The 27,297-nt window shown below is 36.4% G+C and overlaps 1 protein-coding gene and 1 pseudogene across 4 annotated transcripts; both read right to left on the bottom strand.

Moving 5' to 3' along the window:
- Positions 1-125: 125 nt before the first annotated feature.
- LOC148880729 (pentatricopeptide repeat-containing protein At5g66520 pseudogene) lies at positions 126-2,435 on the bottom strand (annotated as a pseudogene). Its single transcript, XR_016104639.1, has one exon. The product of XR_016104639.1 is annotated as a pentatricopeptide repeat-containing protein At5g66520 pseudogene (transcript).
- A 6,182-nt stretch (positions 2,436-8,617) lies between these two features.
- On the bottom strand, positions 8,618-23,095 carry TOM2A (tobamovirus multiplication 2A). 3 transcript variants are annotated; one of them, XM_088962727.1, is made up of 9 exons: positions 22,816-23,095; positions 21,995-22,119; positions 21,213-21,562; positions 20,496-20,850; positions 16,311-16,410; positions 14,666-14,746; positions 14,479-14,583; positions 9,726-9,935; positions 8,618-9,323 (listed from the first exon to the last, which is right to left on the bottom strand). In XM_088962727.1, exons 4-9 carry the CDS (start codon positions 20,732-20,734, stop codon positions 9,216-9,218), a joined length of 843 nt encoding a protein of 280 aa, XP_088818853.1. In that variant the 5' UTR covers positions 20,735-20,850; positions 21,213-21,562; positions 21,995-22,119; positions 22,816-23,095; the 3' UTR covers positions 8,618-9,215. The 3 variants fall into 3 exon arrangements, with proteins under 3 accessions (XP_088818853.1, XP_088818854.1, XP_088818855.1); XM_088962728.1 differs by having other exon boundaries at positions 22,015-22,119; XM_088962729.1 differs by lacking the exons at positions 21,995-22,119; positions 22,816-23,095 and having other exon boundaries at positions 21,275-21,401.
- Between the last annotated feature and the right edge of the window lie 4,202 nt (positions 23,096-27,297).

Below are 27,297 nucleotides of genomic sequence, written 5' to 3'. Positions count from 1 at the left end.
AGGACTTCACATCGGGGGCAGTCAGATCATGGACAATTTCGACTTTGCACAGTCTTTTGTTTGCTTATACTTTCATTGAGAATAAAGTTGATGTTAAAAATGAGAAAGAAGCATAAAATGAAAGGTGCAGAATCAAAGAACAAAAATTTTATTATTCCTGAAAGGCAGAAACAAAGTACTACAGCTGCCCAATTTAATAAAATAAATGCATCTTTTTGACTTGTTTAGAAATCAGAACAAGAAACCATGAATAGAGATTTACAAATAAACAATGATACAAGAGAAAAACAAAACACAAAATGTACAAAATAATTCCCCTTGTATCAATTAATGCTACAATAGGCTGCTTGGAAATCATCCTTTTTCCATCTCTATAGCATAGTGTGGAACTGATTCGCACATCTACCTTCACCAGTAGTCTCTGCAAGAACAAAAACCATCCTTAAAGTGGTGAAAACGACTGCGATCTCTGATGATTATAAGCCGATGGAAAACCTTTGATATAAACTTCATTGCAGAATGACAATCTTCACAAACCCTTAGGTTCTTAACAATGCGAAGCACAGCCCTTTGCTTTGTGTTGATCAATCCAAAAGCAACTGCCAATTTCTCACTATGTTGTGATAGGGCCAGCTTTTTTTCCTCCTCATCTATATCCAAGGCAATTCCTCGAGTAGCTGGTACATGTCCTTGGAGGCTGAGAAGTGTGGCAATCTCATCCAACATCATATGAATTTGGTTGATCTGTGGGTGAGAACGGTCTCCAGCTATAAATTCATGAACATCACCATTTAACTCAATCAAACTAGACCCCGGTGGCTTCCTAATCCCTTGTTCTTTCATCGAGCTCCTCACCTGTTCAACTTCAGACCACCTGCCAGTGGAGGCATATACATTGGACAAGAATACATGGGCACCACAATGGTGAGGATCCAACTTGAGCATCTCTTTTGCTACCAATTCTCCCATCGCCACATTGTTGTGAGACCTGCAAGCAACAAGAAGAGCACCCCACAAAACAGCATCTGGTTTTAATGGAATTCTTCTAATCAAACCCAATGCCTCCTCGAGACACCCAGAACGACCCAGAAGATCCACAATGCAACCATAATGCTCGATTGTAGATTCTACACTGTACACCTTACCCATTTTATCTAGAATTTGCAACCCCTCCTCCACCATGCCTGCATGACTGCAGGCGCACAGGACACCAGTGAAGGTAACTGAATCCGGATTAATTCCGAGCCTTTGCATTTCTGAGAAGAGCTCAAGAGCTTCATATGCAAGGCCATGAACGGCAAGCCCACCAATCATCACACTCCATGTTCTCACATCCTTCTCAGGCATCCGCTCAAACAGATGCATTGCAACATCGATGCTCCCACACTTTGCATACATATCAATGAGTGCCGTCCCAAGGCTCGCACTTAGTTTGACATGATTCTTGTCAATGTAAGCATGAACCCACCTACCCATATCCAATGCCCCCAGTTGAGTGCACGCCAAAGCTACACCAAGTAGCGTAATTTCATCAGCCCTAACATCTCTCCTATCTTGCATCAGCCTGAACACACGGATTGCATCCAAGTACCGGTTACTCCTAACATACCCCTTTATAAGAGTATTCCACGAAGTAACATCTCTTTCAGGGCATCGATCAAACAACAGTCGTGCAGTCTCTATGGACCCACAGGAAGCATAGAAGTTAACCAGTGAAGTTTGGATAAAGGCATCGGAATCCTCAAACCCACACTTGATTACGGTCCCATGAACCCCTAGCCCTAGGTTGAGATCCATCAGATGCGTACATGCCTTGAGAACAAAGGGGAAGGTGTAGTTATTGGGCAAGTGCCTTTGCTCAAGCATCTTCCGGTACAAGAATATTGCTTCTATAGGGTTGGGACTATGCGCATAGCCCCTGATCATGGAATTCCACATGAATGTGTTGGGAGGATACTCGAGAGTGGCCATAACTGATCGAGCATATTCGAGGTTTGAAGGATTTGAGACAGCAATATCCGCAATGAGCTTCCCAGCCGTTAGAACATCTTGAATTCCAGAATTCCTAATCAACTTGGCATGAATTTGTTTCAGATGGTTAATATTTGAAGAAGAAAAAGAAGATAACCCTCTGCGCGTTAGGAGAGAAATGTTTGGATTTGAATTCCCGGGAATATTAACGGCTACTAACCGAAGGCGCATAGCTTGGCGCGGAATGAACCAACAGCGAGAGAGAGGGCTTCTGCGTTTAGGGTGCATTGTGTTAATTGAGCATTTGAGCTGGGGAAAATTCCCGATTAGTATCTCGTAATTTATGCTAGTGACACTTTCGTCCTTGAATTTTAAAATATGATAATTTAGTACTTCAACTTTCTAAATGTGTCAATCCAGTATCTGTCATTAATTAATCTGTTAATCAACCATTAAGTAGTATTTGAAAAGACAAAAATATCCTTCAAGTGTCATCTAATTCTCTTTATCAATCATCCAAACGTTAATACTTGATAAAAAATGAATAATCCCAAATTTTTGCCTCTTTTATTCAAGAAAGTTGTGGTCACATCTCAGTTCTTGAATAGAAGAGGCAAGGATATTTTGGGATTATTCATTTTTTATCATTGTTTGGATGGTTGATAAAGAGACTTAGATGACACTAGAAGGGCATTTTTGTCTTTTCAAATGCCACTTAATGGCCGGTTAATGGCAGATACTGGATTGACACACTTTGAAAATTCGAGTATTGAATTGTCGCATTTTAAAGTTTGGGAGACCAAAGTGGCACTAGACCCAAAGTAAAGGGTACTAATTGAGAACTTTCCCTTTGAGCTACAGTGGTGAAGCACTGCGTTTTGGAGAAGCTACATAGTAATTTTGGGCACTTGGAAAGCCTATATTAGTTTTCCGGAATTTTAACAAACATAGGCCATTGTCACGGGGTTAAGTTTGTAAGGAAGAAACACATGCGGCATTCGAGCCATGTGTGGCCAGGATAAGCTTGATGTGTGCATAAGGGCCATGTGTTGGCCCAATGTTGGCTCCACCAAGGTTAATGGCACTGGACCATGACCTCACAGCGCATAGCCAAGGCTATCCGTGGCTCTTGCTGGTCTATGGGAGGCACCTCTTACGTGTTAAAAGGGGATCGCCATGATGAAAGGCATATTTGTGTCGATGATGTGAGGCACCTATTGTGTCGATGATGAAAGGCAACTACTGGGCCTAAGCACACCCATGCACTGTAGGTAATGGGGTAGCTCGATCAACTTAGGCATGAGACCGGCGAGGTGTTGGGACATGCTTGGGTCAAACCCACATGGAAAGTCTCCCTTCAATGGGTCCATGCACTGTCCCCATGGGCATGTGTGTGTGCACATGAGGAACCTTGATAGTCATGCTAGGCATTAACCAGGGCCGCCCTACAAGGGGATGCTGGTCTAAAAGTGTCAAGGTCAAGCACCCAAGGAGGTTGACCACCCCTCCTTATATGGACACTGAATATGGGCTTACATGAGTTGAGATATCAACTTATTTTTGGCTTGAAACCTATCAAACAAGCAATAGGGATCTTCTACGGTCCGAAAAATATTCTCAATGTGCAGTTGGATGTTGTGTGCAAAGAATTTGCTTACAACGAATCCGTACTCATGTTCCCCAAACAAGTCATAATTGAACTATTTTCATTGAGCCACTTGGAAGAAGATACTAACAAGCTTGACTCAAAAACCAATCTTTTGGTTGAATGAAAACAAAATGTATGTGTTTGATTCCAAGGGCATTTATAATGTGGTGTTTATTGCTTTAAGGTTGTGTTTGGTTTGTAGGAATGTTTTGGTGGGATGGGATGGGTTGGAAAAGTGAATGAGCGGAGAATTTTAATGTTCCATTGTTTGGTCACAAAAGGGAAAATAGTGGGAAAATCAACCCTAGTAACAATTATTAATTAATTAATTAGTAATATTTTTTTATTTTATATTTTACTATTATTAATTATTAATTATAAATATTTTAATGAAATAAATTTTATAATTACTTAATATTGATAATTATCTAATTAATTATTAAATAAAATTTAATATTTTAAAATCTATTTTATTAATATTTACTATGAATTAATTAATAATTTTATTTGTATTGTTCATTATCTAACATTTTTATTACTTAATTATTTTTATTGAATCATTAATTACATTAATAATAAAATCCTTATTTATTTATTCATTAATTACATAGTAAACTAATTATTAATTATTTAATAATATTTTTTATTATTTAGTATTTTATTATTAGTTATATATTAATTATTTAAAATCCACTATTAGTTGATTAATTATTTTAATTAATTAACATTATACATTTTATTAGTTTATAATTTATTATTAATATTATATTTTATTAATCACCACGACTTAATTAATAATTTTAACATATTTGTTCATAAATTGTTAAATTTTCCCTTTAATTTATTTTAATTAAATTATGAATTATAAAATAATTAATTAATTAGTAAATTTAATAATTATAAAATATTATTAATTAATTAATCATATTTTTATGATTTAGCATTTTATTATTAATATTTTTATGTCTTAATTAATAATTTAATATTTAATTATTAAAAATAATTAATTATTAACTTATTTATTGATTAATATTTTTATTAATAATTTATTTTAATTTATTTATTAAAATTTTAATTAAATTATTTTATTAGTATATTATTAAATAATTATTAATTTATATATGGGTCATGGATCTAGTATTAACTCTTAGAAATACTACATCAAAGTTGATTTTTTTGTTAAACAAGTTTTCCCCTACATTCCCATTTGTTTCCCACCAAAATGGTAAGACTCCACATCCCAAGAATTGGGATCTATAATCCCATATTTTTTCCATCCCATAAACCAAACATGGGAAAGAAGGAATATTCTAGAACATTCCATATTTTCCCTTCCCACCCCAAAAACCAAAAACCAAACGTATCTTGCTTTTTGTTGTTTGGTTGGGCATAATTTTAAATGTTTCTCACTTTTAACCTCAAATTAACACCCCATAAAATATGCCATGTAAGCATTTCATTTCAAGAAACATTGGGGCGTTGGAGGAAACAAGGATTTGACTAGTCCCCAAATAGTGGTTTCATGCTCAATAAAGGCCAACACTGAGATCAAATCAGCCCCCCCCAATGTCCCACAGCACATCCCAGCCGTATATTGAGAACATCTTCCGATGATAATACCAGAAATGATGATGTCATCAGGAGGTATTCCTAATACCAGACAGAAATGTGTTGTAGGATGTTGTGGGGGGGGGGGGGGGGGGGGGGGGGGGGGCAATCTTATGGGGGGCTGATTTGAACTCACCAACCTGCACTGATGTGGTGGCATTTTTTTAATAAATGCCCATGCAAACCAAACATAATAGAGCCTACGTATCTCACAAAGTCGCAAAGCCAGAAACGAGTGCGTGAAATACCTCCCAAACGGGCGAATGCGGATGGGTAGACTGTAGAGTACTAACTACTAAATCTTGGGGATCCTCTGTGTGAGTCTGGACCACCGACCAGAATACCTAACTCATATCCATTACAGGAAGGAGAGAACAATTTTGTGGCGTATGGAAGAGGATTCTGAAAAAGATGAGGCTGGAAATTGACTCTAAAAAGTCACCATAAAGCCAATGTCCCAATAGTACTCATGGGTGGGTGGGAGCATAAGTTCCATGGTCGAGGACGCTTATTTATCAACCTCTCTCTCTCTCTCCAAGGTAGCCAAGCAGTTGATATCATTGATGAAGTGGGGGCATCAACCTACTACTAGGCAGTAGCTGAAGGGTGTAAAGAACTAAAGATTAGATGCCAATCTTGTATGAGGTATCCATTGCCCTGACAGTATCTCATGCCATTTCAGCTTTTCAGGGTTCAGACAACCATGGTGGATGGTGCTTCATCATGTTATTGTCTCTATAAATATACTCTATTTCTGTTCTCGATCGAATTGGCCAACTTCGGTTAACATCATCAATTTCATCTTAACATATGTTATTATTTACTCTAATCTGATAACTTTATGCAACAAAAAACAATTCGAATTGCTGGGATTTGGAAACCAGCTTATACTCGATATGGAAGCATGACTCGACTGCCTTTGCTCTATTTAACAATAACTAGCAGCTAGCAAGAAAACCCACGTAATGCAAGAGCATGGACAATTAGAAATGGGGTTAGCTTTGGGTATTGACATTGTTTGGGTCCAGATTAGGGTCTATAATGATGATGATGATGATGTTATCAAAACCCATGTAACATAGATAATTAATCTTTTTCTTTCCTTTTTTTTTCGTTTCAAGGGCTATATAATAGGGGGCAACCCTTACTAACTAAGCGATCATTAGTTGGTAAAGATGAATAACCAAACATGCTGTATTGATGGATTTATTGTCTTTCAAGTTTCAACCCTAAAGACCTAGTTTCAAATCTTCTAACTTGTGTTTATGTCAATGTTTTCATTTTGTAGTTTTAGACAATCAAATTGATGATTTGTCACAAAGACAAATTTCTGATATGCTTGAACTCAAATCACTTTGTTGCAAAAAAAATATATAAATAAATAATCATTGGACTAGTCAACAATTAGATGACCTTATTGATTGAATCATTGACCTATTTGATCAAGTCAAGGGATCATAGATAAGACATTAGTTTTCTTTTTTCTTGTATTTAGCCATTTCCATCATTAATAACAATGATCTTCATTTTTACACATATTTTACTTAAATATGATGAATATAGAATGTTAAATACATGCTTAAATTTTCTATATTTTTATTTTTATTATTTAATTCATGACATCATAGATGAGAGGAAAATGTGGTCCTAATCAATTTTTAGCATTTTTTTTGTCAACGTTTTATATCTCATAGTCAAGTCAGATTGGTTGACTTATCTACATGATTAGGGTTTTGGGTCCATTTACCACCAAGATGATTGTCTACAAAACAAAAACCATTAACTTAGTCAACAACATGGTTACTTAGCTAATTGAACCTCTTGACCTTGTAGTGGGGTCATGAATTAGATATTACTTCTTTTTCTTATTTTTTGTATTCCATTTTTATCGATAATAAAAATAATTTTTATTTATCACAATGTTAATACAATAAATATATAATATTAGAGATGAGACCATATTTTCAACAAATTTTCCATATTTCTTATAACTTATTGTATGCTTGTTTATTTTCTAAATTTTTATTATTTAGCTAGGACATATGGATCAACCCATTTGACCTAGATGATTGAAATGCTAACCCACCACATCAATGGAAAGGTCATTTTACTTTTGGATCAATTTTAAATTTTGTATTGCTTTTCCAACATTAGTAATATTTTTTTCACTTATTTTGTTTAGAAGGATGAATATGATGTGCTCACCTTTTTCTACAAAAAAATTCAAGTTCTTCATATTTTTTGTGTTTCTATCCTTGTTTTAAATATTTATTATTTAATTTTGACATCATGGATTAACCCATTTGATCTAGAAGGTTGGACCAAAATTTTCTTTACTGTTTACGTTTTTATCTATTTTAAAAAGTTAGTATTTAATTATTGGCATCATGGCTTAATATGTTTGATGCAAACTTACCACCCTAAGAAACAATTTCATTTTTGAATTAGTTTTAAAACCACAGGTTTTTATACTTTTATAATTATTGTTCATAAATTTAATTAGTGAAATTTAATGTTAAAAACAAAGATACCTTAAATATAAGACTTAATGAGAGAAATAGATAGAAACAAAAGGGGTTACGGATTCATGAAGGAACAAGGGAATTAATGGGAGGGGAGACATTACAAAGATTAACTATAGGAGAGAGATTTTCAAGAAAGAAATTATTGGAGAAAGTAATAATTTAATTTAAAAATAAATAGCCATAAGTGTGAAATTTAAAGAGGTCAAAATGAGCATTGAGATTAAAGGACTCTTGGCGTTGATAGGTTGACCCGGAAAGCATCCCTTACATTGTATATTCAGGAGATTATAGCTACAATCATCCCCATCTAAGAACAGCTGCCTTCTTTCTTTTAGGTGAGGGTAGGTGTTAAAGGGGAAATATCCTGCCATTCATAGATTCATTTTCAGCACTCGAGTTAGGTCATTATTGATTCACCATGAGAACAATTGATAATACTACTTTTCCCATCTCTAGCTGCCTAGCTAGAAATTATTTCTGTGAGACAATCTCCTGAAAGCAAAAAACGTGTACACACCCTATGAGCATGGAATCCAACCGTACATAAAGAATATCTTCCCATGAATTCAACTTATAAGTGGCAGACATTCCAGATATGCAGCTGGATGCCATGCTCTTAATCCATCAAAAAATGGGTAAGGGTTAAGATTGCCTTCCCAGTCCCAGCACGCCAACATTGCCATCATAGTCGTTTATTTGATCACAAGGCCAACAACATATAGCGGTGCAAATAGAGCAACATCTCCCCTCTTTCTACAACTCGATCAAATCCTACAATGATACATGAGATGCATTCACCAATTTCCATGAAATCAGCTCCAGTGTATTTGGGAGAAACAGAGTACTCCATGCAATCAAGGACTACTTGGCAGAAATCTAATAGCAACCAATGACTATTCATCCACTCATTACATGTGTTCCATCGACTCTAATACAGCCATATTTTCCAATCAATAGGCCATCTCTTGCAAGACAAAGGTCCACATACAACATGACCTAGTTAAACACATTCAAATAATGCTAACAAATTTAAATACAAACCTTGCTGATAGAGGCTAAACCCCTGACCAAACCATATTAGACTAAATACAACTCAATATAACTGATAGTCAACCATTACTTGTATGATTATGTTGCCAAGTCTTAAGTGCCATCATCCGATTCTCCTGGTGTACTAGGATAACTTGTCAACACATTTTGATTTTTGACTAAAACGGGAATTTGCAGCATCACCAATTTGCCATATCAGACGTGAAGAAGTTATGAGAAGACATGTTCTGCAGAAGATACCAATGAGAAAAAAGAGGTCCTGAAAATTTTGTATTCTACACAAGCCAGGGAAAGGATGGGAAAAGAAAGATAACTTCAACAAGTCTGAAAATTGCACACCAATGTCCATCAAAACCCGTTTCACAGAATCACTTTCCTTGAATTCAAGACAAACTAGGACGACGCGTAATGAATCACATAATGGTGCAACGACTCCTTTCCTCTGCTGGCTGTACTGGCCCTTGCTGAAATCTGTTTGACTCGGAAGGGTTGTACGTGAACTCTGATGTATCAAGGCCATACTGGTTATATGCACAAGAGAGAACACAGAATATCAAGGTAAGAGTAATAGAAGCATGTGCACCCTTGTTTTGACATACTAAACAAGTATTGTCAACAATCAATTGTATCAAGATGGTTTTTTTTTTTTTTTAACAACAGAAACTTTCATTAATTAAAAGGATATGGAAAAGAGTATCAAGATGGTATTTATCAACTCCAACAGCTTGTAAAGTCGGTTTCCTTTTTCTTTTCTTTTTCCCTATTTATTTTTGGTAGATGAGGGAGTGGCACCAGCTGATACCTAAAATCAGTCAACCAGATGCCTTCCTCCAGTAACACCATAGGGCCCTCTTTACAGAAAAGTCTCTGAAGACTATTTTATTACTTATGGAAGAAAGAAATGGAACTAGGATGAATCATACCTTTTCCCTCATCCGTGTGCTCCAGGCATCATTCCTGCTTGGGCGCTGATCAAGGGCACCAGCCACTGGCACTCCTGTAGCAGGAACCCCTTGCCTGTTTATCAATGGTTGCCGGACTGTGGACCTTGGAGCAATGTACTCGTCATCACTGTCATAGTCTGCTGGTCGATTTGCTGCCCTTACCACAAGAGCCAACAAAAACAACAACGCCTGCAGTTTCACAGATAGTAAAATATTGATCAAGTAAACACTGTTTCTTAATCACTATCTGAGGACTACAGAGTTAGACTTTAGCATACAATTGAGCATATCATGTTCAGGGAAATAACTGGGTTATTAATGGGAATGAGTATGAACCATCATCACTTGAAAAGATGGATCAGATGTTCCAGTTCATCAGTTTGAGTGCAACAAAATAAAAGATAAAAAAAATGGCATCTGAGGACTGCAGAAAAAGGTTCCAATTCACTGACTGGATGATTGGACTTGAGAATACCTAGTGGGACAAAGAAGGTGACATTATTATAGAATATTTTCCCCATGAATGAGATTTAGGGCAGAAAATACAAAGCATAATAAATATAATGTCTCAAAATTTTATTTGTACAATATATTTTTTTATGAGAAGTAAAGTATCCATTCATTCAAAAGAGAAATAACAAAAGTACAACCTGAGGCTGTACAAAAGAGAAATCTTAGGATGCTTATATATATATATATAACAAGGTGGTCCAGGTCAGAAGGCCTCTCCTTGCTCCAAACCCCCCTCCCGTCCTAATTTCCTGTGATTTTGAATTTTCTATTTTTTTATTCCACATAATTTGTAAGAAAACCAATCAAAGGCGAGAATCCACCCTCCCACCAGGTCTTGAGGAAAAGAGCCCAGAACGAGGGAGGGAAACCCTAATATCCCCCTTTCTTGTTTTGGGCAAAATCCTAGAATGCTCTGTGTCTCTGTATGTTTTAAGGATTCAAGGAGTCAGCGTGATTTCTAAGGCTACATGAGAGGTATCAAGGTCAATGGATCTATGGTCTTTGTGCAGCTGTCAAAGATGAGATCGTCAGATTGGAGATGCTGATTAGTACTGAAGAAGCCTTCTATCAACTCCACCTTTGAACCCTACAGAGCATCTAATTTCCACCATGAGACAGCTTCTTCTCAGAATCTTGGACTCTCCAAGAGCCCTAAGGTTGATGCCAAGTAGTCCTCTAAGGAAGGAAGGCAACGTGCTGGTTAAATCAAAGCACATTACATAGGTAAAAAGGAAAAATAGAGAAATTAAACAATTGCAGCAACATTTAGCTTACTTCATGTTAGGATCTCCTTTTGTTTTGGGGTTTTCCCAGATACTTGATATGTATCAGGTTTTGGCCTTCCTCTTAGAAGGAGCCTGCCCTCCTGTTCTGCATCATTCTGTCTGTTCATGTGCTGACCTCTTCTACAATGGCAGCTTCCTATTTGTTAATGTTCTGGTGAGGTTTTCGAATATATTAGTTCTCTTGTTCTATTGGATATAGGGATTCTCTATTACTTGAATTTGAATTTTGACTTTTTATTTTTTGTAGTTTTTCTCACTTATTTTTCCTTTATGATTCATGGACGAGTTTAGGATGATAGTGTTTGAGTTTTGAACCCTAGGTTTTATTGGAAATTACAATTGGGTTGTTTTGGTTTATGCTTTGTTTAGCATGAGTTCGATGCAACTTTTGGTTTTATGCTTTGTTTAATTGTTTATTTATATTGTGATATTGTGATTTTTATCCATCTGAGTTTATTTTGGTGTTTGTCTTATTATAATTCATATTTGAGGTCGTTGAGATCATTAACATATTTAGTATAGGCAACCAAGCTCAATATTATATCATTGTTGTTTGGATAAAAATTAAATGTCATTACATATGTGTGTTTTTCTAAGTAATTAGATATATTTGGCCATATATTTTATTAGTTAGATTACTTAGAATTTATCCTTTTCCAAGTCTATATTCATGTTTCTCTTGCAAGGTATATTGTTTTAGCACACCCAAGAAATTGCATATTATACTGTTTGTTATTTATTTTTTTTCCTAAAAGAAGTAGAATTTTTTAGTATATACTAATGAACCCGTTTGCTTTATTTTTTCTGTTTTGAGTATATACCAATGGACCCATTTGTCTATGTTTTCCTTCAAGGCATATTTCACTTGAAGTTTGATGCAGTGGAAACAGTGATGAGGACTTTTCTTTGTTTCCGCATAGGCAGGCAAGGTATAAAATTTGGGATGAATCCAAGTATTTGAGCATATGCTAATGAATCTCCACTACAGGTTAAATTGTCTTTGGATTTATTACGTGTTTTCCCCTTCCATAGTTTTTTATTTTTTTGGGTTTCTTAGTAAAACTTTGGTGTATATATATTGTCACTTTGGTTCATTTGGGAATTTACATTATTTTACGGCAGAGAAGCAAGTTATCATGAAGGGGTTTTAAGGTAAAAATCCTACTCTAATTTACAGCATAGGACAAAACCAATAGAGGGGCTAAAGGTCAGTTTTCTACTGGTGATTTACAGAGAAAAATCAAGGGAATTGGGATGTCTTTAGGTTTATTATAAGATTGATGACAGCCTCACCAATCACCCTTTTTTTATGAGTAATAGTATAATTTTATTAATTCTGAAACTGAATTAGAATTGTGGTTTCATACAACACCCCACGGAGAGGCGCAAGCCACAGCCCCTCCTAGAAGCTTACAAGTAAACTGGGAATAAATTACAGAAATCACAGCTGAGCACAAAACAGTTCTTCTCTATTTAGGTTTATTATAAGATTGATGACAACCTCACCAATCACCTTTTTTTATGAGTAATAGTATAATTTTATTAATTCAGAAACTGAGTTAAAATTGTGGTTTCATACAACATCCCACGGAGAGGCGTAAGCCACAGTCCCTCCTAGAAGCTTACAAGTAAACTAGGAGTAAATTACAGAAATCACAGCTGAGCACAAAACAGTTCTTCTCTATTTAACCCTTGCTTGGATAACACATCAGCCAAAGTATTTTCTATCTCCCCACCCACTGTATAGAAACCAACATATTCCTTGTCAACCAATTAAATTTCTTCATTTCATTCTTATATAGCACCCTCAGGCTTTTTCAACCAGCCCACCACCAGGTCCACCACCTTGGAATCCCCTTCAATTATCAAATGCTCTACCCCCGACTGATTTGCAAATTGCACCCCTTGTACAGCAGCTAATAACTCTGCCCTGATAGAGTCTCCGAATCCTAAAGAACCTGAGTAAAGCAAAACAATCTCTCCACTATCGTTCCTCAAAACACCCCCCCGCTTCCAGATAATCCTGGGTTACCCATGCTACTTCCATCAACGTTCAGCTTCAGTGAGCCTTCAGACAGAGGAGACCACCTTGTAATTATCTTGTTCATAAAGGATGAACACCTCGCTACTGCTGACCAGTTTCTCCAAAAGTCATTAGATGAGAATTGATGAAAATTTTATTTATAGCTTGACTAATGATTTATATCAGTAAGCTGGTAGTCCAACTTATTTCTAGCTTGACTAATGATTTCATGGATCCTTTATTCGACCTTCCTTCTAAAGCTCCCTCATTTTTTAAATATTTTCTTTTGCATTTTCAGTAATTCCTCTTATTACATTGAAAAGGCAACGGTCACATGGGAGTTCTTAATTATGGTTACTTCTAAACTAAAATTTATCAAGAGTCAATAGGGTAGGAAAGTAAAGAAAGAAACAAAAAGACTTAGTCATGTTAGGCACAATTTCAAGTGACATTCACTTAAAATAGCATGCTAAGATGGTATAAAAGCAATTGATACTTTCTTAGAGTTATCACTTTGACTCTTCCATGTTCTAATTTTGTCTATCTGTAGGTACTTAGGGGTGAACAGAACCGTGCAAGGATATGATAGAGGCGAAGACATTGAATGGGTGGTGATGGTTTCAACCTTTTTTGTTTATCACATAAAAATCTCACTATTTTTTAATATATTTATTTATTTATGTAGGCTTGTCAAGGCCTCTAACAAATGGTCTCCCTCATTTCAACCACAGGAACGGATTCTTTTTTTTTTTCCTCCTAAATTCCCATAAGAAAGGGAAGTTTCAGCATGTCCATGTTTTACTGTCCATTAATTTCTAATTTTACTGAACACAAATTTTTTGTCACTAAATTACCAATAAATTAACAATTATTCATTTTTTATCAGAAACGATGTTATTCAATTTTTTTATTCATTACCAATTAATAAAATTAACCAATTTTTGGATTTTCCCATGCATCACATGGGGCCCCGGTAGTTAGAAAAATGGTAAGGTGCAAGTCTGAGAGCTGACACTTTGTGCAAAATGTCAAAAGGTTAGGTCTGCCTTCAGTCCACCCCTCCCAAGACCGTAGGTGGTTGGGATCAACATTGGGTAATGGTCCTTTTAGTATATTCTTTAATCAGTTCTTTATAAATATACCTAATACCTCCCTTAGATAAAAAAGAGAGTTTAACTCCAATATTTAGTGGACAACAAACTTCTCGATACCAGTTATATTCTCAAGTATTTATAATTTCCCTCCCTCCCTCTGTCTTGTTCATTTATTATTGCCATGGAATCAGTATTAAGATGATTTTTTGGGAAATGGTAACCTCATCATACCATAATATCATTAGCTTAGTTTTAGCAAAAAGGGATTAACAAAGTTCCATGTTGAGAGAGAGTAAAATATATCATGTTGTGTTTACCTCCAATACTACAGCTCCTAAGGCAACCCATTTTGCAATTTTCCAATTCTTCTCCAGGAATTCATAGATCATATCAAAGTCTCCAGTTTTGTCAGTTGGAAGTGTCTGAAAGATCCAAATTGAGTAATTAGGCAACCAACAATGCAAAGCAACCAATTGAAAAGCCATGTTAAGTTATGGAACTTACATCTTTCCAGCTATGGTCAAAGAATATAAAAGCTGCACATCCAAGCTCCACTAAGATCAATAAAATAACCAATATGGAATACTATGTTTGTTAAGGACACCATTTCACAATAAAGAAACTGAAGCAAAAGAGATAAATGCTTTTGAATCTTGGAGTTCCTATGAGAACAATTAAAAATATGAAGAAAAATGATGAAATTAGTTATTTTACCCAGACACAGCAAGGACAACTGGACAATGTGTCGGATACCAGATTTGCACTAAAAATTGAAGCATCCAACATGATATGGCACCTTTGTACAGGTATCTGCATATCATGGTTTAATTTACCATCTACCATCCTAAACGTCATTAACAATGTTTTCTAGTAACTAGACATTGAAACAGAACTAGAAAATTTGTAAGGACTTTCAAAAGAAGAACATTTGAACAACTTATGAAAGAAAGCAAAACAGAAAGAAAAACTTGTGTTGTGCAAAAACAAATAAGTAAATAAAACAAGGCAAGTTTTTCAGGAAAAATCAAGTAATTCATCATCATCTTGTGCCCTTGTCCCAACTATATGGTCAGCTACATGAATCCTGTTTCACCATTCCATTCTGTTTAGTGTCATATCTGTGATTTAAAAGGCACACCTCAGGCAAGATGCATTTTAGGGTAGGTGCCTCGCCCAAGTCCTAGGTGCAGCCCATTCAAAATGCACCTAGTGCGCCTTTTGAAAATTTGCCGCTTTTTCCTTTTTTTGAGTCTGGCCGTTGGGCCGGGGGCTCCACCCCTGGACCCCCATGCCACGCCCCTCGAGGCAAACCCAAACAAGTCCATGTTAGGGTCTTAAATTATTAGATTTCACACAAAAAATTATACACCGAAGCTTCAAGAATCCCCTATTTGGTAATGTTGTCTATTCATTCATCTTAATAAAATATCTTCTTAAAAGCAATTAAAACTATAAAATTATATTTTTTTGTGTGAAATCTAAGAATTTAAGACCCTAACATGGACTTGTTTGGGATTGCCTCAAGGGGTGTGGCACAAAGGCGGCTCATAGAATTAGGATGTAATATGTCACATTAGCTACTTGATGCAATTGAGAAAAAAAAGAGATTGTGGGTTTTATATGTTTGATTTCATTTTTAAATTCTCATTTGAACATGCTTTACATATTATATTTATGTATTTTAATTTTAGATAATAGGTTTTTTAAAACATTTATTTTAAAACTTAAGTTCATATTTTTATTAAAATTATGTTTTATAATTTTTTTTTATTTTTTTTTAATTTTTGCAATTTTTTTGAATTTTTAGCTTTTTTTTTAATTGTGCACCTTGTCTCAAAAAGGCGCGTGCCTCGCCTTGCGCCTTGCGCTTTTAAAACACTGTGTCATATCCATTGTTAAATTACGAGTGCTTAAATCATTTCTTACCACTTCAACCTATGTCCTTTTTGGACTAGCCCCTAGCCCTTCTAGCCCCTTCAACTTGCAACAAAAATCAAGTAAATTTATGTAATCTTAAAACTTAAAACTCAAAATCATTTGAAACCTGTTATTGAAATAATGATAAATCATGCTTGAAAAAATCACATATAAATAGAAGCTGGTTAATGTCAACTAGGAAAGGAAAAGAATAGGTGATGAATTAGGATACACAAGTCAAGCAGCAACCATTCCTTGTAACTGCTCCAATGCAGCCACAACAAGATATGATGAAAAGAATAACTCCAACAGCAATGAACAAGTATATAAACCTGTAAGAACACCAATAATGGTAATATTAGCTACTTCTTCTCACTTAATATGCATGCCTCCATTTAAAACATGGGGCCGTCAAAGGTTGGAAAATTCACCTTCCTAGAGTCCCTTGGGTCAAGAATAATTTCCACAGTCTAAAACATAATTAGATGGTGCTCTAATAATACATGTTATCCACACTTTTAGATAACTTGAGCTTTATGCAAATGCTTAGAACCAAGACCTCCCCCCCCCCCCAACACCCAAATATACAGAAAATGACAATCTTACCAAAGAAATCACGTACACAATCATTTACCCAAATGATGTCTGTGTTATTCAAAGTGGTTTACCAATTCATAAAAAGGAAATGGCATCACTTGGAGCAAATACCAAACGTTTTCTATGGTGATGTGGGAGCCAAGTGGTCCAATATGGGATTTCTCTTGAATTTTTTATATTTTTAGAAATAGCGAAGGTATTTTTGTCATTTGACAAACTTCTCCAGTCATAGTTTTGTTTAGTAAGAGTTGCCTTTAAAAGCATTAAAATCTAAAGACAAAACATTTGTTTAAGCCCCAAAATGCAAAGCCTAAAATTGGGGCTTTGTACTTTTGAACTTTAAAATCACAAACCCAGAAGCTTATCCAAACATAACCTAATTTATTTCTTGGTCATAGTTTATCTTCAAATACTCGCATGTGCTTTTTTACCACCTTCAATTCCAGGCCACATTGTGATCCCTTGGTTCTGATGAGTCTGACTTGCAACCTAAAACATTGAGAAAAAGAAGAGCCAGACAAACTCCTTTACTGCAATGGATAAATAGATGTTTTGCATCTTTTCAGTCATTACACACCAAGGAAACGCTTGGTAACTGAAAACTGAAAACTTCTACATTTTAAATGGTCCAATGTTAGAATACTGTCCATGGATAGTAACCATGAAAATGCTTTCACCCTTGGTGGAATCATATTTCCCCACACTCCACTAACATTAGAACTTTCTGCCTGCCCTCTTAATATAGCTCCATAAAATGACTTTACAGAGAATTCCCTATCTATCCCAAGTTAGAAAACAAGAAAGTACAACACGCTCTTTGATCACTCTGTCCAGCAAGGACATCTGAAAACTAGACATCAAACAATATGTTCACCTCTCTTTTCAAAGCACTGACTCAGTGAGATGTCCTTAGAACTCAAATTATATAGTCTAGGACAATGTTCACAAAGCTTGCCCTCTCCACACCATTCATCTTAGCAAAACTTCAGCCTAGTTCCTTCCCCAACCATGAACTTTGAAAGTCTATCAAATTCTGCTTGAAGATAATCCCTTTCGGCCTTTCCACATGCATAACCTGTATAAAGATGATACCTCTCTAGTATCTTCAAATCCCATTATCCCATGTTTAGATGGCACCACTCATTTTTTCCTTCTTTTTCTTTTAATAAAGTTTTACCTTTTTTTTATCAGCAAAGAAGAATTTTATTCAATTAAGAGAAACAGATACAGAATTACAGATAATGGAGAGCAGACATTGCACTGTGTTACGATAAAAAGCCCAGAAAAGCTGCTGCCTATGAACTCCCTGTTTGGCTAATGTATCAGCCATCCCATTTGTAGTTCTCATCCATGTGAAAGAGGCATTGAGTTCCCTTGCTAGGATTTCAATCTCCCTTAGGGGATGTCTATAAATCCAAGGAGCATTACCCCTTGTATTAGTACATGATATCACTAGTTTTGACTTTTGAGTCCCCTTCTACCTCCAAGTTCTTAAGATCTGCTTGCTTGGCAAGTTGTAACCCCTGTAGCAGAGCTAATAGTTCAGCCTTTAATGAATCATCTTCCTCCAAAGGTCCTGAATACATAGCCAATACTTTGCTTGAGGAGTCTCTAAACACACCACCAATGCGTGCCAATATTGGGGGCTTCCAATAACCCTACCAAATTTCAGCTTGATTTTGTTGAGAGCTGGGGGCTTCCACTCCATCACCTTTCATTCTTTCTTCTCAGAAGAGTGTGCTACTTCATTCCACACTCTTGGATATTCATCACCTTTAACCCTACCAAATTTCATCCTAAACCCCATCTGAAACCATAGTTTCCAGAATTTTTCTAGTTTCCCTCATAGGGAACTTTTTGATCCTTTTGTCAAAAAAATATCCAAATGCTTTTTTTATTAAATTGCCCCATACAATCTCTCATTCTAAACATCTCTACAAAGTTTCATTGAAAAATTATATACCTATACTTTTTTGAATTTTCTATTTTTCCACCATCCAACAAAAATCTGCAATTCTTAGCAAGTGGACCTACATGAATTTGGTATTAGAGTAAGCCATTCCCACCACATCACAAGGTTTAACCTTGCAGCTTATGTCACTTAATTTCTTTTCATCTTAATTAGAATGGTATATAGTTTTCCTGTGTTATATATAGTTCTCTATCTAATTGCAAATAGCATTTTGAAGCATGTCTAGGTTATATAGTCAAATGTTTAAAACGCCGAGGTGTGACATAAGGTATTCCACCATCCTAAGGCATGAAGCATAAACCAGAATGCAAGAGGCATAAGCCTCCCAATCATGGATATTTTTAATTAATAAATACTTAAAATAGGATAAAAATAGTAACATTATGAGAATTTAGAATATTTCAGTTTTTCCAATTTCTAATAATAGAAGCATCATATTTGAACATAATATATCATCAACCATCAATATATCACTCCAAAGTTGCAAATCAGAACTTCAGAATTAATAATTCACATAAATTGTACAACATTATTATAAACAATTGTACCGTCTCATATTCAATCAAATGTAATGCATTAAAAGAAACCAAAGCCCCCCTCTTCTATTTATGGGAATTTTTTTGATAAATGTTCTATATATGACATTTTATTAAAATATTACAATAAACGAAAAAGAACAAACGATATGGGTAAACAATTTCAATGTGTGATAGAGAATGGCAAAATGGAGTTATTGATTTGGGTCACACTAGCCAAAAGCTCAATATGATGCAGGATGGATCTAAAATGCATGAGCTGCTTACATGAGGCCACACATGCAAAAGAATTTTTGGATATAAACCACCATTTTTCCTTAACATATTCCCCCTTTCTTGATAGTTGATAGAACCACATGCATTATCTTCAAAACAAATACACTAATACCTTGAAATAAATTTCAGGATTCCAATGGTAATGATAGAAGTTGACATATTGTCAATTATATATACAGCAATAAATGATAATAGGCACGCATATGTTAGATTTGAAAGCACATTATTTCTGATACAGTCTCTGTTTGGAGGGGTATAACCATATTCAATTTTATCAGAAAATCTCCAAGGAAATATCTAAAGATAATAAGAAAACTCAATGCAACCCCAAATACTTTAGATTAAACATATAGGTTATAAGACGAAAATATTGTTTATGTTGTCAGAGTGGAAGAAAAGGATCATGATCAGTCAGATATACTGGAAGAGGCTGATTTTGGGCAAGAGCAGCACGAGTTGAAAAAACATGTCACAAGGACATCAAGATAAAAGGATAAGACACTAGCTACCATATTATTATGGAAAGACCTTAATGAACAGTGGATTGCTAATGTATGAGGGTCAATTGATGTATACTGGAGCATTTCAGAAGATATTTCTCTCTCTAACAAAAGATAATTGATACAAAACAAGTCTTATATTTTGTTGGAACAGAAGCAAGAGATTAATACTGCATAAATACATTAAAAGAAACATAACAACAACAGAGAGCTATACTTTCAAACTGCAGATAATAACAATAAGTAATGAATGACTACAAGTGATCTGAGAATTACAAGAAGATTTATAACAAAGTTAGAAACCTAAACTTGCTCAGTCTCATTTTCAATAAAAGTTAACTTTGCTCAAAAAAAAGTTAGGGGAGGTTTTTCAGCTAGGCGTCCTCATATATCCAACTGCCCTCACTTTGAATAAATCCAGAAAACAGTGGTAAATAGCTCATCAATTATTCATTTTTACCGACCAAACACCATGTTCAATATCAAGACTAGAAAAAAAAATACATTATGATTTACGGCAGAAGAGATTTTCATACCAGGCTTTTGGTAGTTTGTCAAAAATGTTGCTCGACAGAGACACAACCAGTAACATAGGCCGACCAAGCTGTACAAATTCATGATTGTCGCTGAGAGGCGAGAGAGAATCCGTGTCTGCAGAAGTTTTCTTCCATTCGACCAACAAGTAGATGCCATAGCCCACCATGGCCAACCCAACTAGCGTCAACAAGAAGTTCAGAAGCTTTAATAGGCACTCCAAACACCCTCTGCAAGCCATCTTTTCGAATTTTTTTCCCGCTCTCTTCAAGCAAATGCTTCTCTATTTGATGATCTCACTTATTCCCCTCAACTGAAACCCGCATTGGCCTCCAAAATCAATTACCAAATCACCACCTTGAAACATGAAATTAGGAGTTCTCATTAAAACAAAGTCCAATTGAAGATTGAAAGGAAATAATAAACCACCAAATTTGTGAATAAAGTTCAAAAGAATATATATCGCTTTTTTAATACTAATACAATGTCGAATGAAATTCTTCGTCTACTCCACCTCTGATCATCTAAAAAGTAGACATTACACGCCGAGCTTTGAGAAATCTTTTGGTCAATACTTTTTAGGCGAGAAAAACGAATCAAAAAGGCGATAACGATCAAAAATATCCTCAGAAACCGGCTAGATCGGTTAGAAAATAGAAAATTTCTCGAATTTTTCATTCCAAAAACCATTGAGATGCCAATCTCAGAAGAGAAATTACCAAAACCGATGGAAAACTTGCAGAGTTGCAGTTACTACCGATGCTTCCGAGCTATGGATTACCAGATATAGAGATCCTGCTCGGAAGAAATCTAGAGACCTGCAAGGAGAGCCAATCCTTGAAAGCAGCAGGAGAAAATGATGAATTACGTTCAATTTTATTGATTTATTGTTCATTTTCTAATAACCAGGGGAAAAGCGAATGGCCAGTTGTCTCGTGGCACGTGGCAAAATCTCGTAAACTTCAGGTAGCTATGAACGGCTAAGATGAATAACTTGGATTAGGACGGTGCAAAAGTGCTTCGGTCTCCCTCTCCCATCACCATGTTCTCAACCCGGCAGGCCGGCAGGCTGCAGATAGAAATTTATTTGTTAATTTACACGAATACCCTCAATTGTATTTTCAGAACTTGCTTTTGCACTATGGTATTTTGTCAATAGTGTGTGGTATTTTAGCCATTAAAAGTACAAGACAGCCTGAAACCGGCAAACCGCTGCGCTGGGGACCCAATTTGTTTCCGTCGATTAGCTGGAATTAATTAAAGAAAGGGTAATATATGGAATATTCGTATTAACCACGGGAGAGATCTGGTATTTCGCAAGCTACCAAATTAAAATGATCAAAGGGTTTAAGATGCATGATGTAAGCAAAACAATTGCCGGCAGTGGGGCCTCAGAAAAAATGGCGGGTATCTATATCTATCCAAAAGAGGAGAAAGAAATGGCGGGAAGATGAAGGGCCGACGGCTGAGCGTAGGGACTAGGGAGTAGAGACCCACTTACCATTCAAAGACAAGAGCTACCTGTCAAGCGTGATGAAGTGGGTGAGACTGAGAGACTCGACATCGAATCCCACCGAGGGCGTTGTAATTGAATTCTTCCGTTCACAATCCGACGCAACTCTTATGCTGCAACAAGTGAAAACGACACCAATAAAATTTCAAATCTCAAATTCTCAATCCTGGTGAACCTTATAAATAAAACGCCACTTGCCCAGCCCATGAAAAGTGTTGAAAAATGAAAATTCCAGGTGAGCCCTTTCGTCCATTGACGAGAGTATACTTTTCTTTTTCGCCCATGAAAAGTTGGTTTGTACTGGACAAAAAGCGAGGGTATTTTGTGCAAGTTGGGCCGGGTGAACCCAATCCAATCCAAATCAAGTTCGAAAATTGGTGAAAACAAATAAGGCTTCTGGCCGCCGATAAGGGCAAAATTTTTGCCCTTGATATCAATAAAAATAATAATTTTCAAGATAACTTTTTAAAAAAATATTAAATAAAAGCACTGCACACTTTTGCTCGTCTTCCTCTACTAATAAAGAAACAATTCTGTGTGTCAAAAAAGAGTTCTAATGTTCTAATTCCCAGTGCTCCTCTACTTTTGGGTATCTTCTCCAGGATAAGGTGAATATATTTTCTACAGGGTAAGGGGAGGGATGACGAATTCCCATTGTTGCTCATCTATTTCAGAAGACTGAATGACGAATTCAACAAGGTGAATATCTTCTACAGGGATAAGGCGGAGGAGGTAATGAAGGAAGCGAACACGTTGAATAAACAGATGGGCACATTGATAACATTTCGGATAAAGGTGGAAAATCTCACATTGCTCGATGGGTCAGCCGAGATGGCTCTCTTGCTTCAGATGTTGCCAGCTCTGCATCGGCAGTGACCGCCTCTATTCCCTTCAGCGCCAGAGACAGCAGTTCCAGTAAGTCTCGATTCATCGATTGTGCCGTTTGTCAATTTGGCAAACATGTAATGGGTGGATTTTAGCTAAGTCCAACCATTCTCCTCGATGTCCTCACTCAGGAAAAAAGAAGAAATGCCGGTAAACATCAAGTATTGCAACCACCTAACAAGAGTTGCATCAGTTGTTGTTTACAAGTATTAGTTTTTTTCTGCAAGCAAAGACTTCAACTTCCTTGCGACCCATTAAAACACTGACACGTCAGCCTCTTCAAATTCTGTTCGCATTAATACAGAGGTAGGGAGGAAGACAGGCAACAGTGCAATTACCCTTATTTGATATTTGAAAAAAAAAAATCTTATTCTGATTATTATATGAAAAGCATTATTTTTATTGGTATTTGGGGCAAAATATTGTCCTTATCGGCTAGAAGCCCAAATAAATAATGTATTCGAGTTAGGACTTAATCCGCTATCAGGGTTGAAAAATACGATTAATTTATTTGCATTGAAATTACACAAACTTCCATAAGACGTTGGGTTTTATCATATACATTCAATCTCAACAAAAGTTCGAAATTAAAAAAAAAAAAAAATCTAAAATTAAGACTTAAGAGAATCCGTGGACAAACCTAATGGCTTAAGCTTTAGTTTAAGTTCGAGCAGCTGCATAGAAATCATCTGAGACGTCTAATAGACTCGTTTGAATATATAAATTTTGTACATATTGTAAGGCACCATAATTAAACAGCCCACGGATAATTCCAAACAATGGCAACATGTATCCTTTACTATATAAATATATTTCTCTTTCTTGTGCCTTAAAAAAAAAAAAAAAGCTTTAGTTTAGAAAGTGGAGTTTAACTATTGTGTACAAAGTCTTGTGTGTGCATACAAACCTCCCTTTTTTGGATTTTTGGTCTTTGGGTTGGGCTTAGGTTTGGGCATTTGTTTTTTACTTTTTGGGTTAGGCCTGGACTTAGCCCTTAGGCAGCCGGAGCCCAGTTCAAGCCCGCCCCAACCTTATCCTAACCTAAGCTTAACCTAATTATATATATTCATATTTATTAATATAAATACATGTGTATATCTATATGTATAATTTTAGAATTGATTCATTGACTAACCTGAGCCCAACCCAAGAGCTTTGAAATTAACAACCTTGTGATTCTATACCTAACTACCTAACTATGAAACATGATTTGTTGGTGTAACCATGACGTGGCAGTAATATGATTGTCTTACACACAACATGGTACAGTTAGAGGTGTTGATTGGACTGGATTTGGTCCAATCCAATCCAGTCCAATGTGAGCCCATTGCAAATGGACCAGGTCCAATCCAATCCAATTAATAATTTGGACCAGTCCAATTCAACGTTCCAACCATCCAATTTGTTCAAATTCATTTTAATTTAGATCGGTTTCAATTTAAACTCAGTCCATTAATACCTATATTCTTATCTTATATCAATCGACTGGATATTGGCTTAATCCAACTAAATCCAGTATAGATTTATTACGGACAGATCAGATCCGGTCCAATCTAATAAATATTTTGGACCGGATTGATCTAACCCACTATGTCTTTTTGAACCATTCAAACCCCGTCCAGTCCAAAACCAGTCCATTGGCACCCTTAGTTACAGTCATAATGTATATAATGTATATATGGATGGTGATTGTATGATCAAAAGCAAATAGTGCAAGTACATATAATCAATGCTCACATATCATTGTTCAAAAAATGAACCATCCACAAAATAAGAGGTGGTATGGTCCTGGAATGAAGAGCAGATTAGCTTAAATTTGATATCTGTCATAGTGGTTGTGGGACCAAATCATTTCCATCAACACCAGCCATAAAGTGCAAATGGCCCAAAATTGCTCAGTCTCTTGCTTGTATAGTTGTATTTATGACTGTTGGGGAGCAAAATGATTGGTCCACCACTAACACAATTACCAAATTCAACTAAATTCAACTAAGACAATTCAATTTTTTTTTTCTTTTGAAAATGACATCTTTTTTTACACAAAAACAACACAAGCAAGTAATTTTCAATTCCTTTAGGCTTAGTTTGGAAGTAGTACAAATGGAAATATATAAAGTGTAAAACCTTATATTTTGTATTATTTTATATTTATTAGTAATTAAGCATGTGCCTTTCATGTATGATTTTTTTTCATATTAATTATTTTAATTTCAGATATATCATAGTTAGGATAGAAATTGAAAATTAATAAAAGTAACAATATGATTAAAAATAAACTTAAATGCTTGTACTAAATGTGCACCTACAGAAATTTTAAATTACCATAACAATTATTATTATTAATGTTGTTGTTGTTGTTGTTGTTGCTACTACTACCACTACTACTATTTTGTATTCCATTTCTGTCTTAAATAAAAATGATTTTTATTTTAATAATTATTTTTACTTAATATGATGATTATATAACATTGGAAATGTTCTGAAATGTCTTTTCAAAACACTATACTTGTTTATTTTTTGTGTTCTATCTTTTTTAAATATTTATTATTCAATTATTTGACTATGACATCATTTTATTTCTAGGTTTATTTTAATTTTGGTATTCCATTTTCATCATTTACGAAAATACTTCTTACATTTTGATGAGGGCGGATTTGGCCCTCCAATGACATCGTGACACATAGCATCTTGGAACAACTGGATGACACCTAGACACCACCTAAGCGATGATTTGGAGTCCCAAATTGCGGTTTGTCTTCACTCTAACCCAGTGACTTCAACCACAACATAGGTCGGCTTGCAGCACCTCGTCCAGAGCCGACCTGTAGCACATCGTCATTGGCCGAAGTGACCTCGACGTGAGGAGTGACCTCCCTCGAGGGCTTGCCAACCTGACTGAGGACCAAGTGGTGACCTACGAGATGTGCTCGCCAACAAATCGACATGCATATCCCGACACTTCCAAGTTTCTCGGAAGTTGACCCACATATCGGATATTTCGAATGATGGTCAACGTGCATGGCGGTTACCTCCGAGGATCTCGGACCGGTTAGGTACGACCTCCCAGAAATCTCGGATGCGGTGCATGAGGCCCACACCAAACAATGCCTATGTAAGGGCACCAACCTCAATGACATAGGAGAGAGGCAAGTAAACACATTATAGCTCTCATACTTTCTAATTTTTTAGCTTGCGATCTATTACGAGAGTACTAACTTAATCATCGGAGCGACCTCGCCGGGTTAGCTACCTCAGGTCCTCTAACATTGACTCCTTGCAAGTTTCTCTGAAGAGCTACCTAGCTTGGCAATCAACCTAGCTCGACACTCAATCTACCCCTCAGCTCAGCCTAGTCAGCTCGACATCCAAGTCCTCATCTAGCAATAATCCTCCACTTTGGCCTCTGAGTCATCAGCCACTTGAACTCAAAGGCACTCTTGAGCAGCATCAACACCCAGAACGAATACTGATTATTGGGGGCAAAAACATCTATGATGAACCTAGAGAACTCCCCTATGACAATCAGTCAAGTTCAAGCCTAACTTAGCATCCCTAGTGCCCAGATAAATATCCCGCTAATGCATGTGAATGCCCCTTTCCCCGTGGTAGAGCCATCAATAGTTCTCGTCGGGATCGAAGTGCGATAGTTCCATGAGATAAAGCATGAATTTCTAGATGTAAGCTTGGGAGCAACTCGACGTATTCATGTCAATGCAAAATAGGTAGCAACAGAATGACCTTAACAATCAACAATCTGGTGATAGGCACCTCGGAGTAAGGCTGTCCCCGCAGGCCGAGCCAGTCATGGTTCTTGTGGGAAGTTGATGGCCAACAGACTAAGCAGCTCTACCGACTTTATTTCAGCCCAGATAAGCCTCATCAGTCCTCTTTGAGAGGTCTCCCCTACAAATTGAACCCTTCGCAGCTCTTGCAGGAGTTAGCGGCCTATGAACTATGCAAATGCCCTTGCGGATCAAGCCCCTCAAGGCTTTCGAGCGAGTCGACAACCTACAGTTAGTAGAGTTGCCCCCGCAAATTGAGATCCTTGTGGCTTCAAGTATGAGTGGACGATCGGCGTCATTACGAGGCTGATGCAACGCAGTCGTGGCCCCGAACTTTCGACTCACACCAACAACAACATTATGCCCTCGCAAGGGGGGCAGAACATGTATGTCGTGGTCTCGCAAGCACTCACCTAGGAAGATAATCCCATGGGATGACGTAGAAGCAGCCATATGAGAAGTTACTACAGAATGACCACCCGCGTAGGTGGAAAGGTTAGGCCGCACATCGGCCAAATAATATTAAGGAGAGTGGACTACGAAGTCGCTCCCAAAGCCTAAGGGCTAAGGTGCCAAGCTGATAAAGACCTCAACACAACTTGAGACCCATTCGCCCCTTTGGCA

This window comes from Nelumbo lutea, chromosome 1 (assembly GCF_056320005.1).
Source record: "Nelumbo lutea isolate HS-2025 chromosome 1, American lotus-T2T, whole genome shotgun sequence".
Taxonomy (NCBI): Eukaryota; Viridiplantae; Streptophyta; class Magnoliopsida; order Proteales; family Nelumbonaceae; genus Nelumbo; species Nelumbo lutea.
The sequence above is the reverse complement of the archived record's forward strand: the minus strand, read 5'-3'. Positions and strand labels throughout refer to the sequence as shown.

What these genes read in the sequence shown, in the direction of transcription:
- TOM2A (XM_088962727.1), bottom strand. Translation starts at nt 20,734, where the DNA reads ATGGCTTGCAGAGGGTGTTTGGAGTGCCTATTAAAGCTTCTGAACTTC. An exon ending in GACAAACTACCAAAAGCCTG is followed by an intron (nt 16,411 to 20,495) that starts GTATGAAAATCT and finishes GTGTTCTTACAG; the next exon opens with GTTTATATACTTGTTCATTG. An exon ending in TTGACCATAGCTGGAAAGAT is followed by an intron (nt 14,584 to 14,665) that starts GTAAGTTCCATA and finishes TGGATCTTTCAG; the next exon opens with ACACTTCCAACTGACAAAAC.